A 20432-nucleotide genomic window follows, 5' to 3' on the forward strand; every position below is an offset into this window, starting at 1 on the left:
CCCATGGGCACCAGGACACTGGAGCTAAGTGCCTTTTCAGCCGGGTGCTAAGCCACATAGAAATCAGGCAAAATTTCCTTTTGGTCATCTATAAATCTCATTTGATTCTCTCCTGATCATAAAAGTGCAAGTTATTAGAGCAAAGTAACCCAGAGACTGCCCCAGCAGGCCTGGAAACTCCTGGGTGATGAATGGCCACAGGTGTCAAGCTTTTTCTTTGACTGGCTCCTGGTTCTTCTATCAGGATCGCTGTGCTCAGGCTGTACTGAGACAGATGGGTTGGTATACGTAAGCAGTGTTTATTTCGGGAGGCGATACATACTCTGCCTAAAGTACACTGGCTCAGATGGGAATTCCAGTCCCCTTCATTATTAATGCAGAAATTCAATGATTCAGGAACCAGGGAGTAGGGGATCCTGAAATGACTTTCCACTAAATTTAATGGGGAAACCATTTGGGTCAGAACCAATCTAAAGTCTAAATAGAATTTATCATGTACACACGCTGCCCAGAAGGGTCACTGCTCTCTCTTTCTGGGTTCTTCCATGAAGGCCGGAGGAGCCAGCACTTCCTGGGAGTGGGGATGACAGGCAAAGAAAGGGCACAGAGGCCAAGCAAGCCCTTCCTTCCAGGGCAGCCACAGCCATGACAGAAGACCTGCTGATGAGGTCAGAGACCACAGCGGGCACTTTGCATGTCCCCAGATACAATGCAGACAGTTCCCCAATGCTTAGATCACTATCTTAATTCTAGAGAGGAAGATAATTTTGAGATTCTTTTGTCTGATTTTTTTTTCCTTTTCACAGTAAGGGAAGTGAGATTTGTGGATGTCAAATAACCTGCCCTAAAGCCTCTTTGTGATTGAGCTGAATTTGGAATCCTCCTGGGGTACCCTTGCTGCCCTCTTGAATACCACCTGGTCAGCAGATAGAGGAGACTGAATTTTATTTTTCTGTATTTGCAGTTCTGTGGGCACCTTCTCACCTCTACTGCCCTCTCCTCAGAAAAAAAAAAAAAAAAAAAAAAACAGTATCACCTTCACCTCCAGCCTTGTCAAGATGCCCCTTCTCAAGCTCCAAACTCCCTGAGGATCGCAAGCCAGGGGAGCTTGGGGATAGGGAGAACAGGCCTGGGAGAGAAAGGTAGACAGCAATAGGCAGAAAGAACATTAACGGAGCTAATGCAGAAAATTGGCTTAGCAGAGGGACTGGTGCCCAGTAAGTACTCAGCAACTGGTGACCATGGTGCAGATGCTGGAGACAGTGACCCTGTGGATGAGAGATTCCTCTAGATTAGCTGCTTGCCTGGTAGTTCAGCTCCTAAGGTTGGAGCTGCCAACTTCTTTAGACTAACCTGGAGTCTGTTCCCCTACAGCTCCCACCCATAGGTCTTAAGTCTTCTTGGCCACCCCAAATCTGACTTCTTTTCCAGATAGTACACACATCAGTGGGTTGAAAAGAACATAGCTCTTCCTGGTGTCTCCCTTCTCTGACCTGAGTATTCTATCAGTCTTCAAACATCTCACATAAAACATGGTTTTTAGAGTCTCGTGGAGCATTTTGACAGATTGAAACAAAGGAGACCGGGAGAGAACAGTTAGATGAGGCACAGGTAAGGGGCAGGTGGAATGTGACAGACCTCGAGGCTGAGGGAACCACATAAAAATATGTGAGTTCTCATGTCAGAGGCTCATAGAAATGTTTCCTCCAGTCTCTGTCCACAGTGATGATCCATGAAGGCAACAGTACTGGACTATCTGCTGGGTTAGCACAGGACCAAGGAATGTCAGGGCTTACTCAGGGTCCATGGTGGAACCCCTGGGAATTTTGCTATTTAATTGCTAATTTTTAGGTTCAGAACATGGCCTGTGGGCAGCAAATGCCACTCCCACAGTGAGACTTCTGTCCTTGGGGAGGCAAAGCCTGAAAATAATTCTAAGGAATATTCATAAACTCATTCTAATTCTAAGCACTACCACCAAGCAATGCCATTATATTATGGGGTTTTTAACAGCTAGGAAGGTAAACTTGCTTCTGGAATAGAAGAAATCCATGACACCCTTCTAAGCCAACACTACTATCTCCTAATGTCAGGAGAGTATCTCTTACAGGATATCAGGTATTTAAAATTGTTACATTTGGAAATGAGCACTGTCATTCACAGAGTTGAAATGAAGAACTTCTGAGGCCCCTTCAGGTGATGAACAGCACATTCCAACCTCTGCTCTGGGATCTTACAGAAAAGCCACAGCTGGGCCGGAGGTTTTGGTTTTTCTTGAAGCTTGGGTGGGGCCGTGGCTAAGGGACGCCCCCTTCTATGGCATCCCCCTGCCTGTCCCCTTTAGGTCCCCTACATACCCAGCATGCCCTCACCTGCTCTTCCTCTTGTGTCCTTTACTGCAGGAAGAGCCACCACCATCCACCCCCAAGACTCAAGCCAGAAGCCTGGCAGCCATCTTGGATTTCCCATGCCCATCCTCTCTACCCTTTCAGGGACCAAATGCCCTTCAGATTGCTCCTTAATTATTTCTTACATCACATGAGACACCATAGTATGGTGTTAAATGAAGAAATGCTGGTATTCTATGTGTTCCACAAATAGGATGGAATTGCATTCAGCCTTAAAAAGGGAGGAAATTCTGATACATGATACTTGGATGAACCCTGAGGACAGTATGTTAAATGAACCAAGCCTGCCACAACAAGACAAGTACTATGTGACTCAGAGCTAAAGTAGGATAGAAGAGGCTGGACACCCGAGGAATTTTCAGAAAGCAGGTTTATTGGTTGCAGCCAGCTGGTCAAGTGTGGCTTGTGCCTGAAACATTATTTGGACAAAGATTTTGGAAATTCTTTGAACTTTATACCCAGTGCAGGGGGACATGGGGGGCTTTGAGGTTGACATGACAAGTGCTCTCTGTTCCATCCCCTAGACCAGACACAGGTTTCACAAGTTTTTAACCAAGAAAACAGATAACATCTTTTTGCACAACAAGCTTGCAGACTCTATCGTACCTTTTGTGTGCAAACCTGGCATTTATAGGAAAGAGGAAGCTTCAAGCCACAATGACCTCTGCAGACATCTTGCCTGCTGATACTCTTTGTAAAAATCTTTCTGATGAGAAGCTGAATTATGGCAAGGGTCTTCTGGGTGGAGGTCTCTAGCTTGCTTCAGAGTATTTAGAATGGTCAAAATCATACAGACACAATGTGGAATGGTGGCTTCTGGGGGCTGGGGAGATGGGCGTTTTTATTTAATGGGCAAGGGGTCTTAGGTTTGCACTATGAAGAGAGTCTCAGTGCTGACTGGTGGTGCTGCTTGCCTAACAATATGAATGTACTTGATACCACTGAACTGTCCACTCAGGAAGGGTCACCACAGTAAATTTTATGTTATGTGTTTTATCACAATAAAAAATTCAAAAACATGAGAAAAATTGGTACATACAGTGAAGGAAAATACCTGTTATTGATAAAAAGTAGACTCCAGGGCATTGTAAATATTCTGGGAGACCCGACTGCAAAGTGCAGCTGACGTTAAGACGTGTGTAGGAGATGACGTGCTTTCACTGGGCAGCCTCCAAGTAAGTGATAAAATAAGAGGAAAAAGACTCAACAATTACATTCCTTACTTTTAAATCTTTATTTTGAATTGATTTCCACCTGATGAGGGTTTTCGTGGCTAGCTGCCTGTCCAGGCCCTGCAGATCTCTCCTTTCAGAGTCCCTCCAACCTCTCCTTGCAGGGTTATTTTCTTGGATTGCAATGTGGGGGGAAAGTCATTCAAATTCTTCCCATTCTGATAATTTAAGAAGATTTGGAGCCAGGAGGCATTTAAATCAGTAACATCTCGGGGAAAAGCCTCCTGGTGATTTGTTTCTTATGGGGAGTCCAAGTTCAGGTCAGAATAGTAAGCTAGCTCTGGAGGAGGACTCTGCTGAGGCACTGACGGACTCATACTGTCAGTATCCGGCAGGGGTTCCTCCTCCAAGGCCTCCTCCTCAACGATTTCTGGGTCTTCCTGCATGAATATGACTTTCTTTTTGGAAACAGTCGGGGAAATCACTTCCTAAACAGAAGACAACAAAGCAAAAGGGTATTAGTTGTTATGGTCTGAATTAGGAAAGTCCCCCAAAGCTCATGTTAAAGTATGGTCCCAATGTGGCAAGATTCAGAGGTGGCACTTTTAAGATGTAGTTGGATCATGAGGGCTGTGACCTCATCGGTGCAGCAGCTGAATCTGATGGATTGATCATTTGAATGGACTACTTACTGGGTGATGACCGTGGTCAGGTGGGGCATATCTGGAGGAGGTGGGTTACTGGGGACATGCCTTGGGGATTCTACATTTTGTCCCTGACTCCTCTCACTCTGCTTTCTAGCTGCCATAAGCCCAGCAGCTTTTTCTGCCTCACCCTTCTGCATGATGTTCTGCTTCACCTCAGGTCCAGAACAATGGCCTGATCCAGATATGGACTGAGATTTCTGAAACCATGAGCCCAGAATAAAATTTTTCTCCATTAAGTTAGGTGGGTATTTTGGTCACAGTGACTAAAAGCAGACTAATACATTAGTAGAGACTAACCACACTCTGGAAACACTCTCAAGAATGGCAGGAACATAATGCTCCTGTTTTCATGCCTAAGGCTAAGAACAAAACTGAAATACACCTGACAGAGCAAAGCATACAATGAAATCTGCTAGGATCAAGTGACTTGTTAGTGATCTAACTGCCTCCAGAATAAAACTCAACACCTTTGGAAGGAAAAACAACATGGTCTAGGCTCCCTAGAAAATACCATCTACAAAGTTCAGCATTACTAGACAATGTGAGGAAGCAGGAAAACATGAACCATAATCTAGAGGAAAAGTATTCAATGGAAAGAGAACCCAGGGCAAAAATGACAAAATTAGCAGTAAAGGACTTAAAATGATGATTAAAAATTGCCTCTACTTCATCTACAAACAGTGAAACAAGATGTATCCCATTTGTTTACAATAAAATGAATTAAAAAATATTTATAATAAAAAAATTTCAAAAGGGGGAAAAATGGACATATTGTGTGAAAGAGTATATCAGCAAAGAAAATGGAAATTATATTTTAAAAAGAGAAGGGTGTGGTGGCACACATCCCCCAACCACTCAGGAGGCTGAGGCAGGGGGATTGCAAGTTTGAGACCAGTTTGAGCAATTTGATGATACTCTTAAAATTTCAAAAAGGGATGGGGTATAGGTCAGTGGTAGAGCACTTGCCTTGCATGTGTGAGGTCTGGGTTCAATCCCCAGCCAGTACCACAAATAAAGAAAAAAAAAAAAAAAAGGCAGAGGACCAGTTAGAAATAATAGAACTAAAAAGTATAATATCTGAAATTTAAAAACAATCAGAGAAATCCTAACATAGGATATTGGACATTGCAAAAAAGAGAGTCAACAAGCTTGAAGGCAGATCAACAGAAATTGTCCAAACTGAAGCAGAGAGGGAAAAGATTGAAAAAATGAGCAGTGCCCTCAGAGACCTTTGAAACACTGTCAAGTGTCTAATACCCTTTGATTGTAGTCTCTGGCTGTGGTCGGAGTCCTTGGAACCTAAGCCCCTTGGGCCACCTCTCCCCACCTCTGCCTAGAAGTCCAGAGGTTCATTCTACAGTGGCCCCTAAGGGACACTGCAGAGCGCTCTGGATGAAGCATTTGGCCACATGATTTCTAAACCCTTCTAAGACCCTCTACATTCAAAGTGTTGAGTCTATGCAGAAAATATCTGCATTGATTTTTATGAAAATGTATTCCTAAAGTGCATATGGTCTAGATCTTTATGAACAATAGGAATAGCTTTCTGACTTAGAAAAAAATTATGGTTTATGTTCTTAAAGCTCCTCTGCTTAGTGAAGAGAAACCAATGGAGGCAAGCCTCCCTGGCTGTCTGCCTGGACTCTCATGCTACCCGCTCTACGGAGCTCTTCTTGACTCCTGTCATTGAAAATGAGCGCTACCACTCCTGGTACTCTGCTGCTATTCTTCTTTTGACTCTTCCACTAGACTAGAATACAGTCTGGGGTAATCAAGCAACAAATAACAAAGTCTTGCTAAGACATAAGCATAGATCTTTTTAAAGGGTTAGGGGAAAAAATCAGGCAAAGCTTTGAGTTTGTGCATATAAGCCACTCAGGTAAACCAGCAGGCCTGCTGAAATTTCATGCAACCCCTCCGGGGCCTGTTTGAAACCAGATTCCCAGCACTAGAGATGAGAAGTTTGCAGGTGACCAGTAGCAAGGGGTAGTTCGTGGTCCACCTTCAGCCGATTGGGAGCCGAGCCTGGCACCTTTCTTCCTTGGGGCACTCCTACCGCTGTGCCTTTCATCTCACCCTCTCAACTTCTGCTGGAAATGAACTCAGGCCTGAACAACATGGCTTTCCCTTGCCAGGCAGGTGGTCCTTTCAGCCTTATTTTAGGTCCCTCTTGAGTTCTCTCTGTATATTTCCTTCTAACAAGTGGATCAATTTCTATAACCACAACTTGCTCGTGAACTCTTCCCTAAAACTGAGAACTTGCACCAGCCCAGGCCTTGTCTCTCATTTCCCATCTTCCCTTACAATTCCTTACACTTGGCACAAGAAGGGCAAATGCATTGCTCCTCAAAATCTTGCTGAGGAATACTGCTGTGGGGTGCAAAACACCCCGAGTGCAACACAAGGGACAATTCAAAACACCGGAGTGAGCAAGATTTTCTTTAATAGAGCCGCCACAAACGAGGGTGGAGACTTGGGAGTTCACCATCATGGAGTTTTAGTTCTATTAGCAGCAAAATGTGGTGTTAGAAAATGGGTGGGTGGTCAGTCAGGTGATGGTGACTTCTGCTTAATTGAGCCCCCGCATCCCCATTAAGTGAACTTTCTGTTCAGCCATCATGTAATTTGTTGAAAGCATAAAATGGCAGGAGACATTTTTTTAGGAAATTGTAGAAAAGATTGTGGAAGATAAAAGATTCGCTTGTCAGAGTGATAAATGCAGAGTTGTTTCCAACTATTCTGAACTAAGAATTTATAGTCATCATTATAGCATCAAAGAGGAGGCACCAGAGGCTTGACACATAAAATATAATAATAAAATACCAAATAGTTAATATTATCATATGCATTAAGTGTGCATTGATAACAACCATGTTTGGTTTCTGAAAAATATCAAATAGTTTTTGAAAAAGTGCTCAAAGGATCTCATGAAAAAAAAATTTGTTCCAGGTGCATAGATTGTTTTAAGAAATCTAGAATCGTAAGCCAGTAACGTCAGTGGTGCTTCCTGATTGTAACATGAACTTGCCTCTTAACCTTTCCTTTTCTCATTGACAAGAACTAGTTCCTACATAAATGTGTGACGATGGAGGGAAAGTCAGCTACGGGAGCCTCAGTGGGCTCAGCACGGTGTCCGCCACTGGGATGGGAACGGGCCCAGTGCCGAGCTCCTCCATCCTACCTTGTGACACTCTTCATACTTCTGTTGAATCTGAAGCTCCTCTTCTTTCATCATTTGTGCCATTTCCATTTCCTGGAGGCTATTATCAACTTCCTTCTTCAGCTGGATCTGTTCTTGCCTATTCTGGGGTGACATCACAGGTTCAAGTCAGGTCAGCACCAGGGGGTTTATAAACAGGTCCGTCCTCCCTGCGGTTAGACCTGGATCCCGGGCCCTTTAGGCCTATGGGGTTTCTTCCTGTAACTAGCTTTAGCCTGTGGCAGCTCCAAACCACCAACTCCACAACCCCTAAGTTGGATTTCCACTCTAGCTGCAGACTCTCCACATGTCAAGGTTACTTGGGCCTAATTAATCCTGGGAAGGGTCCTGCCTTGGATCCCAGCCCCTCTGGGAAGCTGACCCCTCCCTGGACACACCTGCACACACACGCACCTTTTCATCTGCTATAGCTATTTTCCTGTAATGATAAAGCCAGCGAGCCAGGTACTCTATTGGATCACTGGGCCGAACACTTGCCACTTCTGCCAGTGCCTTGGACAGGGAATTTCCAAAGCATTTCTTCAGATATTCCGTCTCCATCCTGGGGACCTGGGAAACATCAAAACAGACACACTCTTGTATACATGTAGTCAGATTTTAAAAAATAGATTCATTCTAACCAGCTCAGATTTATTTTAGGATAAGTATGAGATGTTGCTTGGTCCCACCTGTGTTCGTCAGCTTTCCATTGCTGTGACAAAATACCTGAGGTAATCAACATAAAAAGAGGAATTTATAAGTCTGTAGTTTCAGGGGTTTCAGTCTATGGGTGCTGGGCCCCATCAGGACAGGAAGATGTGGTGGAGCAGAGCGGCTCTACTTACGGTGGCCAGAAACAAAGAGAAAGAGGAAGTGGTCAGGGTCTCCAATCCCCTTTCAAGGGCTTCCACCCACCTCTGTAGGGTGCACCAGCTCCCTATAGCACCACAGGCTGGAGACCAAGACTACAGCACCTGGCCTTTGGGGACACTTAAGATCCAATCCATAGACCCACCCTTCTCAAAAGAACCAACAAACGTATACTTGCCAGCCCTTATGTTCAACAGACTTTCGTCCTAAGATCTCCAGTTGGATGAGGTTGGACAATAGGTCCTGGGGTCACCAGGCTTGAGAGGAGCTTGATGTCCTGGCGGTAAAGGGGGCTGAGGCCCTTAGCTCACACACACACTTCCTGCCGAGTAGGGAGAGAAAGAACAACCAGCAGGCAGGAGGTCCCTGGGAGGAGCTCTGAGTCCCCAGAAAGGGCAGCTACTGTGAGGTCAGAAGTGCAGTCTGTGACCTAGATAAGACGGGCTACTTTACTTCACAAAGGACACAGAATCGCCCTGGGGAGGAGCGGAAGGGGAGGTGTCAGGCCCTGAAGCCACTGCCAACACTGTTCCACTCTCCGCTTCATAAGCAGAAACCGCCTCAGGCTGGCCGATGCCCCCGTATTTACTGTCAATCCAATTTCACCAGCAGGAGGGAATGTGGCTCAAACCAGAAGGTTCCACAGGGGGTGGTCATGAAGCAGAGCAGGAGGAACACAGACTCTGGGCTCAGGGGACCAAGTTCCAGTCCTGGTGCTGCCGCTTTCAGCTGTGTGACCATCAGAAAGTTGCTCCATCTCTCTGAGCCTTGGTTTCCTCATCTGCAGAACAGAAACAACTGAAGCTTGCACTTCGTAATGCATAGAGGATTAGTAGAGATAACAAACGCCCGAGAGGCCCTGGGCCTGGCACCTGTTAGGATTTACTAAACGTCAGCTGTAACAGTGGAAGATTGTGCCCTGGGACAGCCCGGCACCTTGCTCCCTGACAAACTCTGTATTACTGAAACTTATGTATTTAAACTCCAGAAGAACTCAGAGAATAACCGAGGCTCAGGGACAGCCTTCACGTTCTCTGAAGGTGTTTTTCAGTTTGTTCCTCCCCGTAACCCTTTCCTTCCATATTTCAGTTCAAGGAAGGAAAAATAGGTAGACAGACAGACAGACAGACAGACAGACAAGGAGTTAGAAAGGAAAAGCAAGTGCTTCCCAGCTCTTGCGGCTGCAGGGCCTGGAACCACGTGCTCGAGCAGCGAGGAGGCCCTGAGCCCAGGGAAGTTTTCAACCATCCCTCAGCAGGAAGAGGAGTCGGAGCTCCTGGAGAAACGCCTGGCTCCAGCGTGGCGCAGGAGAAGCCTGAAGCGCTGGACCATTCCAGAGAGCAGGGGAATTCTGAAGAACTAAAAGTGTGGACTCTGGAGCCACGTTGGAGAGTCGGGCAGCTGGTGGCTGCTGTTGGTGGAAGGGGGACTGAATCCCGGGTGCTCTGTCACTGAGCTGCATCCCCTTTTCCTTTTCACTTTGAGATGAGGGTCTCTGCATTGCCCAACCTGGCCTTGAACTTGCCAGCCTCCTGAGTCAGCCTCCCAAGTCTCTGGGATTACAGGCCTGCGCCACCGCACCTGGCCCCAGGGGAGGTTTACAAAGGCACCGTGAGGAGCAATATGTCAGGTGTTTGAAACAACAGCCCTTGGCCATGAAGACTCCACAGCAAGGGCGGCCTCAGTCCCAGGTCAGACCTTTGCTGGGCAGACGTCCCTGCAGAGTGTTCTCTGTCAGGCCACGCGGGTGTCTGTGCGAGGCTGTGGTTCGGCTCCCTTTCACCACAGTTACCATCATCAGACACACGTGAGTGAGACCCGTCCCTCACAGCCTCAGAGCCGGATTTATTGTTTGTTTGTTTCTTTGAACTTAGCACAAGTGGCTGCATTTTTATTCTGATAAAATTCACAAATTATAACTTGGAACAAAAAAGTATCCATGAGTCCATACGAGAACAAACGTAGATGAACAGGGAAAACATGAAGTTCCTTCTCAGAGTACAATGCTGATCAATCTATGTGGGAAGAATAATGGAATTTTCAAAATTGCTGTTTTACAACCATCATAGTTTAACTGAATCAAGCTGGAATCATCCATGAGCACTAAAACATCATGGATGAGTGAATGAATATTGGTTTATTTTATTTTTAATTGTTTTCTGCTGGGGATTGAACCCAGGGACACTGCCATTGAGCTACATTCCCATCCCTTTCAATTTTTTAATTTTGAGACAGGGTCTCCCTATGTTGCTGAGGGTCTCACTAAATTGCTAACACTGGCTTCAAACCTGTATTCCTCCTGCCTCAGACTCCTGAGTTGCTGGGATTATAGGCATATGCCAACGTGCCCAGTCCGGTGAAGGAATATTTGACAAGGAACAGCGTATTTACAACATCCCAAAGTTTCTTCCCACAAATGATGCATTAATTTATTCCAGAGGGAAATAGAGAAATTTTACGGTGGTGCAATCTGACCAATGCAACCTCAACCAAGTGATCAAACTGAGTGTGACCAGTGAAGGAACAAAGTGACATCACATGCCTCCTGATGGGATATGCCCTTCCTGTGGAACATAATGCATTTCTGTGGAGTCCGCCCAAATGTAAACTCAAATCCAACTGGAGAAACATCAAGCAAAGCAAATTGAGAAACAGTCTACAACTGCACTGTGCTCTTCAAAAATGTTGTAAGGGGACAAATAGATGCGAATAGTGGGAACACAAGGTTAAGGGAGTGATTCTACAAAATGAGCCCGCTGCACTGACTCCCCACATGCTTGCTTTGTGGAAAGGCAATCTGCCTGCATCCCTGCCTGGCCTCAGGGGACAGGAAATGTCACATTCCTCAACAAACTGAGGCAGGGGGTGAAGGCCTGGCAGGCAGTGCAGATAATGAATGATGGGGGTGCAGAGAGGATGAGAGCTGGTTGTCACTGGCTTGCTAACAGTCAACCTCCAGATCACACTTCCCAGCTCAAGGAGCTGCTAACACCTCAGGGGATCACACTTCCCAACACATGATTAGCCCCTGTACTGCTCCTTCCTGCCCTGAGGCACGTACACAGAGAAGAAAAGAGAAGGTGGGGGGTCTTGGGGGGCTATAAAAGAATAAGACACTCCAGAGCTGGGTGCCCACTTCTCTCTGGAGAAGTCTGTCTCTGTCCCTTTCTTAAACAAACCTTGCTTTCTACACTTGCCTTGTTGTTTCTCGGTGTTTAATTTCAAAACTGGGGGAAGGAGGACCTGATCCTGATCTCCAAGCTGGGGGCTCATCCAGATGGTCACCAAGGTAAGTTCCTCCCTACCTCACATCTTTCTGAGTGCGTCTTCCTGTCTCTTTCTCTTTCTTTCTGGAGGACAATATTGGGCACCCATCAGCTGGTTAAACACAATTAGTGCAAGCCTCCAACCTGAAAACTCGGGTGAAAGGGTTCACGGCTTCTGGTGGTTCCTAATCACCTGCCCTGTGGGTCAGGCATTTTGGGCTCTGCCACAGCCACTGCCCACTTTGCTATTCTGGCTCAGAGCATGTCTGATGCTAGTAAACAGCAGTCCCTAATCCCTGTGTGGATTCGCAGAGCTGAGCAAAGAACAGGAGCAATTTGAGATTCGGGCTGGGGCCACTCCCCAGTGAATCTCAAAGGCTTCTCTCCCGACAGCCCTCTGGGTATCCTGTGGTGACTGGTCAATCAAATGGTGCTGAGCAAACACCCCAGTAACACACACACCTCCATATTAGCCAATTGCACTGTCCTCCACTCGCTCTTCCCAGAATTCCTCTTCCCTCACAGAGCTCCCCTCTCCTCACAGAGCTCCCCCCGCGTCACCCATCCGACTCTAGCATTGAGACAGGGACAGTTAACATGGCATAGTTCGTAAGGAAAAACCTGGGTTCCCTTTGTTCACATATTGAGCCCTCACAAGCCTGTAGGGATCCTCCCAATGTTGTTTCTGTGCTCCTGTGTGTCCCACTAGCTTCTTTGGCTGCAAGAAGGAAAACTTATACCCATACTTTCAGGTCAGCTTTTGCTTAGAGCCCTCCAGATAAAGGGTGTTCAGTATTCAACAACCACTAGATGTCCTCCTCGTCCTCAGGAGATTCCTTTGACCTACAGCAAGCTTAAGCTCCTTATTCCAGTCTTTATTCCTTAATTCTCCGTAATTTCCTCAAATGAGTGAGGCAATAGTCTTACAGATCAGACTACGTAATCACATAGACACACAGAGCAGAGGAATACAACCCACCATAGTTTTTTTTTTTCTTCCCCTGTGAGTCATCACATTTGAAAATTCTATGTGACAGGAGAAATTAGTAATCACCACTGAGCCTAAATCCTCAGGGTCTTTGACATGGTGAACAAAGACCTTGCATTCTCACGGGTGAGGCAGTGATAAATCCAGCAGAACCAGGTAGTGAGAGACGGATTTTGCTGCCTATCAGGAGCTCATTAGGGAGACATCCCTAAAAAAAATGGACAATTTCTCTGGCATGGGTGCCTGAGTTTCGTTTTCTCATATTCAGCTTCAGCTTCCATCTCAACAGTTACACCAGGTTCACCACTACACTACATACTGAAAAACTGAGTCAAGGTTGACCCACAGATGCTCAAGACAAAGTGCCTCATTTGCTTCTGCTACCAAACATGGCCTCAGTACAAACTCTTCAATAGAGAACCGTGGACATCAGAAGGAAATATGAATTTTAATATCATTCTTCAACTTAGCCTGTTCTGTAAAAAGGAAGGAAAAGTCTGAAGTTCCTATGTGCAGGCCTAAGGACTTCTCAGACCTTGTTTAAAAACCCAAATTGCACCAAAAACATAAATTAGATTCAGCTATGATCCTCCATTGAGTGAGACCCAATTCTCCACCCCCTCCCACAAAAGGTTCGTTAGCTAATGGTAGGCTCAGCACAGACAGACCAGGATTTATTACAAGAAAGATGTCAAAGGGTCTCATGGTCTCCCAGGGTAACAAATCATATGGGAAGTGTGGAAAAGCCAGAGGCATGCATCTTTTTCATGGCCACCCATAAAAAAGGCAGAGAAGTTATGACCACACTGGTAAGGCAGCAGTTAAATCCAGAGGTCATGGAAGAAGGGGCAGAAACTACTGACCACTAGAGGTTCCAGAATTGGGGAGACATCCCCCTAGTCAAAGAGACAGTTTTTGTTCAGAGTGGAGCCTTGTCCTCAAAAGTAATAATGGGAGATGAACTAATCATAGTTTAAAAAGCAAGAGAGAGATATCTTAAAATTTTCTACAGCCAAACCTGAGCTGATTAACAACAGGGAAAAATTTTTTTAAATGGTCTCCAAAGGAAATATGAACTATTACACCATACCTTAAAAGACTGATTTTACAAAAGGGAGAAGAAAAAAGTCAAAAGTTCCCTGTGCATGAGTTTTGACACCTCAAGCTCAAAATGGTAGCTTCCCTTACTTCTTAGCTTTCTGTCAGGTCTCCATCTCTCCAAGGATTGCACCTGGAATGTAAGCTACATAGGTGATTGTCCAAAACTGGTTTGGGATCAAAGAAAAAAAGTGTTACTTTTAAAATTCAGGCTGTTGTGGGATCTTATCTGCTTTGGCAGTCTGTGACTTTGCTCTCTTAACAAGTTCCTCCCTAAACATTATAGTACAGGGAGGAAAAATGGAATGATCTCATACATACAAGTCTTCTTTACCTTGAGAAGCTTTGCCTGAGGATTTCTAGTCTCTTGCATTCTTTAAATATCTGGGCTGACTCTAATCTGATCCAAAAGTGCACTCTGATCTGATAAAGATGTTTACATACTCCTTTACTAGAGCAATTATGGCTATCATTTTTTAAAAAGAATTCCTGTATTTTAAAATTTTTCTGTATTTTTGAGCTGATGGTTTTCTGATGAGTTCATGTTTTAATTCCCGCACACCTAAATCAACATGTTTTGTTCTGATCAGTCTTATTTTACCTAACTATAGAAGTTTTTACACTCTGTCTTTATTCAGAGACCAATCATTCAAGGGAAGCTCAAAAATTCTTGTTTCCTGTTGGGTTCTTAATGCATATTTGTGTGCACCTGTGTACTGTATGTTTGTCTATATGTGAGTCTCTGCTATATATTATTTACATGTACCAAAATTGGCATATAGATAAATGAGCACTCATAAATTAAAATTTTTAAAAAAGGAAGGAATGGTTCCAAATACCTTTTAGTTCATGTGACTTAAGAAAAAGTTCAATTTAAATTGGATAAACAGATGAAAGTAAAAATATTCTTAAAATTACTAAACCACAAGTTTTTTTACTTTACATTACTTATTTATTTATTATTTTTACAGACTGCATTTTGATTCATTGTACACAAATGGGGTACATCATTTTGTTTCTATGGTTGTGCATGATGTAGATTCATATCATTCATGTAATCATGTATATAGGGTAATGATGTCTGTTTCATTCCACCATTTTTCATATCCCCCTCCCTCTCATTTCCTTCTACATAATCTAAAGTTCCTCCATTCTTCTTTCGCTCCCCATCCCCCACCTCCATTATATATCATCATCTACTTGTCAAAGAAAACATTCAACCTTTGGTTTTTTGGGACTGACTTGTTTCACTTAGCATGATATTCTCCAATTCCATCCATTTACCTGTGAATGCCATAATTTTTTATTCTTTATGACTGAATAATATTCCATTGTGTATATATACCACAGTTTCTTTATCCATTCGTCTGTTGAAGGGCATCTAGGTTGGTTCCTCAATCTAGCTATTGTGAATTGAGCTGCTATAAACATTGATGTGGTTGTATTCCTGTAGTATGATAATTTTAAGTCCTTTGGGTATAAACCAAGGAATGGGATAACTGGGTCAAAGGGTGGGTCCAAGTTTTTTGAGGATTCCCACAAGTTTTTTTAAGGTGGTCAAACAGAGTGTTGATTTCTATAAAACATCTAGAAAGTAATATATATATAACTTCTAGGTTTTTCTTCAGTGGGGAAGAGATAACATACTGTTAACTACACTTGTTTGCTATCTTGGCTTTTACAGCTAAAAATGAGTAAATTAGATTTAACATAGATGGGATTAATCTTCTTAAGGTGCTTATTAAAGAAGACATCTGATTAATTTAAAAAGTTAAAATGCTAAAACCTCAAATGCTAAAAATAAAAACAAGTACTCTTGACTCAAATTCCATAATGCAATATATATTTAAACATTGAATGTGTTTCCACAAATTGGTAAATGGAAAAAAGAGTTTAAGATTGCTTTGCTTCCTGCCTTCACTAAAAGCAAGGTTATTAAAAATTAAAATTCTATCAGGTATAATTCTATATATAAGGAGTACAAAAGGTTTCAGTTATGTTTCAGTTAAAGTACTATAAAAAATTATTTCATCTTATTACAATGGAATAATTTGAAGGGGCATCCAAGAAGACCAAATAGAGGAAGTCATGTTCCTGGCTGCTCCATGTGGTGAAACCAAGAAAGAAGACAGGCAGCCTCTCTGCAAGGTAGGTGAACAAAAAAAAAAAAAAAAAAAAAAAAAAAAAAGGATGTGGAATTTACTGGAACCTAAAACTGGACATTCAAAGCAGACCTGGGACACAGGAGGTTGGATATAATAAAATAAGTAAAATAAATCCCTAGCAGCATAGCCACTGACACAGCCAGGCTGAAAGCTCCAGCCAAAGAGGTCCCTCTGTGAGCATAGTGGAGGGATAAGGGAATTAAAGGAACCTGCATTTTTGGGAGGCCCAAGGTGTGTCTGGGTATGGAGCATTTAGAGACCAAGGACACTGCCCAACAAACCTAAAGGACTTGCTGCATGATATCCATGTGCAGGGAAAGAAGCCACTATCTCTCCAGGTTTCAAGTGGAGGACAAAGGAAGGAACCACTTCGCAGCTGCAGCAAGTGGGCAAGCAACAGAAAAAGCTGATTCCTGGCAAACCTGAGTTTGGCCCAGAATACAGGCCAGGTAAACACATGCTGCATGACATAGAGGGTACTTAAGTGACCAGGAGAAAAATCCAATGTGGAGAGAGGTTTACATAAGAGACAACTGGTCACGGAAACCCACCTGGTTCTACCCCTCCCCCTCCAATCCAGCTGCTTACAGGAACAGCTGGAAGAGATGCATCTGGCTGGGAATTCCAAGGGCAGGGGTGGGAGAAATTGGAGATTGAACCCACGACTAGGAAACATAGGGTATGCAGGTGACATAGGGGACTAAGAATTGGCTCCCCCACACACGCAAATGGAACCAGGGGAGATCCCTGGGGTAAAGTCTGTAAGCATGTACCAACAAGTACCAGGTGCTGGAGGTACACTGATCTAAAATCTCCAGATGGGGCTGGGGTTGTAGCTCAGTGGTACAGCACTTGTCTAGCACATGTGAGGCACTGGGTTCTATCCTCAGCACCGCATAAAAATAAAAGTACTATGTTCATCTACAACTTAAAAAAAAAAAAAAAAAAAGTTAAAATCTCCAGACCAATTAGCATTCAGTGAAAATCCTGGAGCCCAAATAAGCCTAAACCCTGCCTCCAGGACCTCCACCTACAGGATTGCCACTCCCCCTCCAGCAATCCAGAGGGTGGGGCCTCACACTCCAGAAGACCCTGCCTAAAACTGCTGAGAATATTTTGAATTCCAACAGAAAGAATTCTTTAACTTTCCATCAAGAATTTTTTTTCAGGGTTTTTTTTTTTTTCCTAATTTTTTACTGTTTAATTGTGTCCTTAAAGGTACATGGACATTTATGTAGTTTCCTATTTTTTCCTTCTCATCTCTAGCATTTTTGAGGCCATTTATCTTACATGGACTAGTTTTTTGTGAACTAGGATGTTTGGCTAGTAGAGTTTAGTTTTGTTTTGTATTTTTTTATTTTTATTTTTAATTTAAAAAAATTTTTGCTTTATATATTTTTTCTCCTACCTGTTTCCCTTGGTTCTCTTTTTTTCTCTGCTAACAGCCAGTCTCTGTTGTTCTCTCTTTCACTCTTCCTTTAATCTTTATTTCTGTATTCTCTCCTCTTCCCTCATAATCATCACATCCTATATCACTTCTGTTCTCTCCCTATCCACCATTTGAAAACGTAAACCCTTTGGCAAACTTGCTGTTTTTATTATAGGTAATAATGGATCATATCATTTCTGTTTATCATGATAATTAACATTATAAATGTCATAGTAGGAACTATTTGATTTAATGCTGTATTGTTTGCATTGGTTGTTATTATTTGTCTCCCTCTAAATGGTGAGGTACTGGAAAGCTTCAGGGACGCTATAAGTCCACAGGGTAGAAAACTCTACTGCCTCAGCTCCATACTGTTATATGCACAGACATGCAAACAACATGAAAAAGCAAGGGAACAAATCACCCCAAGCAAACCAAGATAATGCAATAACAGAATCCATCAACACCACAGTGGAAGAAATGTCAGAGAAGGAGTTTAGAATGTACATAGTTAAACTGATATGTGAAGTAAAGAATGATGTAAGAGAGCAAATACAGGTAGCAAAGGATCACTTCAATAGAGAGAGAGAGATTCTGAAAAAAAAAAAAACCAGAAATCCTTGAAATGAAGGAAACAATAAACTGAATTTAAAATCTACTAGAAAGTATCACCAACAGACTAGACCACTTGGAAGACAGAACCTTAGGCAATGAAGACAAAATAAATAATCTTGAAAATAGAGTTGACCATGGAGAGAAGATGTTTAAAAACCATGAACAGAACTTCTGACAATTATGGGACAACATGAAAAGAACAAATTTAAGATTTATCAGGATAGATGAAGCTGTAGAGATACAAAGAAATGCACATCTTTTCAATGAAATAATATTATAAAATTTCTCAAACCTAAAGAATGAAATGGAAAATCAAATATAAGAGGCTTCCGGGACCCCAAAGGTGCAAAATTACAACAGACCCACACCAAGGCACATTATAATGAAAATGTCTAGCATACAGAATGAGGATAGAATTTTAAAGGTTGTGAGAGAAAAATATCAGATTATGTATAGGATGAAACCAATTTGGATCTCAGATGATTTCTCAACCCAGACCCTCAAAGTTAGGAGATCCTGGAATAATACATACCAAGCTCTAAAAGAAAATGGTGCCAACCAAGAATCCTATATCCAGCAAAATTAAGCTTCAGATTTGAAGATGAAATAAAAACTGTCCATGATAAATAACAATTAAAAGAATTTGCAGCCAGAAAGCCTGGATTTCAGCATATTTTCAACAAAACTTCCATGAAGATGAACTGAAAAAATAAGTGAAGCCCAGCAAAGGGAGGAACCACATTAAAGGAATAGGGAATCAAAGGAAAAACTTATTCAAATTAAAAACTAGAAATAAACCAAAATGACCAGGAACACAAATCATATCTCAATAATTACATTGAACATTAATGGCCTAAACTCCTCAATCAAAAAACATAGACTAGCAGATTAAATTTAAATACAAGACCCAACAATATACTGTCTCCAAAGACTTACCTCATAGGCAGGACTTCCAAAGACTGAAGGTAAAAGGATGGGTAAAAACACCACTCACATAGATCATGTAAACAAGCAGGGGTTTCTATCCTCATATCAGACAAAGTGAACTTCACGCCAAAGTTAATCAGAAGGGACAAAGAAAGCTATTTCATACTGCTTAAGGGAATTATACATCAACAAGACATAACAATGGTAAATATTTATGGACCAAACAATGGAGCATCTATGTACATCAAACCCTCCTCAATTTTAAGAATCAAATAGCCCACACACAATAATACTGGGTAACTTTAACATGTCTCTATCACCACTGGATAGATCCTCTAAACAAAAACTAAAGAAACTATAGAAATAAAAAATACAATTCATGAAATTTAGACTTAACAGACATGTAGAGAATATTTCATCCATCAATGACTGAATATACTTTATTCTCAGAAGCACATGGATCCTTCTCTAATATAGACCATGTTATGTAAGCTATCATATATGTTCACATACAATTGTGATATTACCTTAATATATTTTTAGCATCTGTAGGGTTATTCTGATAACTCCCTTTCCATTGATATTAATTTTTATGTTCTTGCTATTTTCTTGATTGGACTTGTTTGATTTTTATCAAATTTTAGCTGTATTATTTCTTCTTTATTTCATATATTTCTGCTCCTACCTTTATTTTTTCCTTCCTAACACATAATTTGAAAGTAATTCAATTGTTATTCTAGCTTCTTTCTGATACAAGTACTTCAAGTTATAAATGTTCATCTGAGTACTGTTTCATCCCAGAGATCCTGCTATTTTAAGCTTTTATTATCACTTAGTTCAAAGCACTTATTTACTTTTCTTGGGCTTTCTTCCTTGACCTCTGAGATATTTATAAGTACACCATTTAATTTTGAAACAGTTGACATGTGGGGGTGGGGTTCTGTATATCTTAAGGTGATTTTTTTTCCAATGTAATAACTCATACAGGAAACAGCATGATTTCAAATTTTAAAAAATGTAATAGAAATGCTTTTTATATTGATTATATTGGTTACATACATATCAAAACTGATCAAATTGCATACTTTAAATATGTGCATTTTATTGTACCTCAATTTTACCTCAATAAAGCTGTAAAAAATGGAATAATTTATCTAAATTCAGAAATTTTATAAGGATTGTTTCAGAATCTAAATTTTAAAAGGGGTCAACAGCTAGGGAAGAGATATAAGAAAGTTCTAGGTATGAAAATATATTTTAATATTAAAGCTAGAAGAAAAAAGGAATGTTTCTGGATGAGAAAGTCTTTTGTATGGTAAAGAAATTATAGAATGTCTAAGTAAGTTGCACAAAGTGTATGGAGGGTAAAATCTCAAAAAGTTTGCATGTGACTAAGTTTGTTATATAAAATTAGCAAAATCAGTTAAAGTTATTTTAGGTTTTTCCTAAGGTCAAATATTAGTATACTGATATAAACTAAAATTTAATCCTCTATGGGTTAAAGTAACAAGGATTTCTTAGAACATTAATCTGCTCTTATCTATCAAGACAATTTCTTGTGTCTGTTAAGTTTTATTATTTAAGAAAA

General features: G+C 42.0%; 1 protein-coding gene across 1 annotated transcript in view; it reads right to left on the bottom strand.

The window, feature by feature from the left end:
• Positions 1 to 3702: 3702 nt before the first annotated feature.
• The window catches only part of LOC124985361 (DPY30 domain-containing protein 2-like), a 39886-nt gene continuing 23156 nt past the window's right edge, over positions 3703 to 20432 (bottom strand). The window contains exons 2-6 of the mRNA XM_047554024.1: positions 8535 to 9137; positions 8176 to 8212; positions 7901 to 8056; positions 7469 to 7591; positions 3703 to 4068 (exon numbers count right to left, since the gene is read on the bottom strand). Coding sequence (XP_047409980.1) covers positions 3880 to 4068; positions 7469 to 7591; positions 7901 to 8047 — 459 coding nt within the window. The 5' untranslated portion in view covers positions 8048 to 8056; positions 8176 to 8212; positions 8535 to 9137 and the 3' untranslated portion in view covers positions 3703 to 3879. The remainder of the gene's footprint in view (positions 4069 to 7468; positions 7592 to 7900; positions 8057 to 8175; positions 8213 to 8534; positions 9138 to 20432) is intronic.

The sequence above is a fragment of the Sciurus carolinensis genome, chromosome 5, assembly GCF_902686445.1.
Source record: "Sciurus carolinensis chromosome 5, mSciCar1.2, whole genome shotgun sequence".
In the NCBI taxonomy this organism is placed as follows: Eukaryota; Metazoa; Chordata; class Mammalia; order Rodentia; family Sciuridae; genus Sciurus; species Sciurus carolinensis.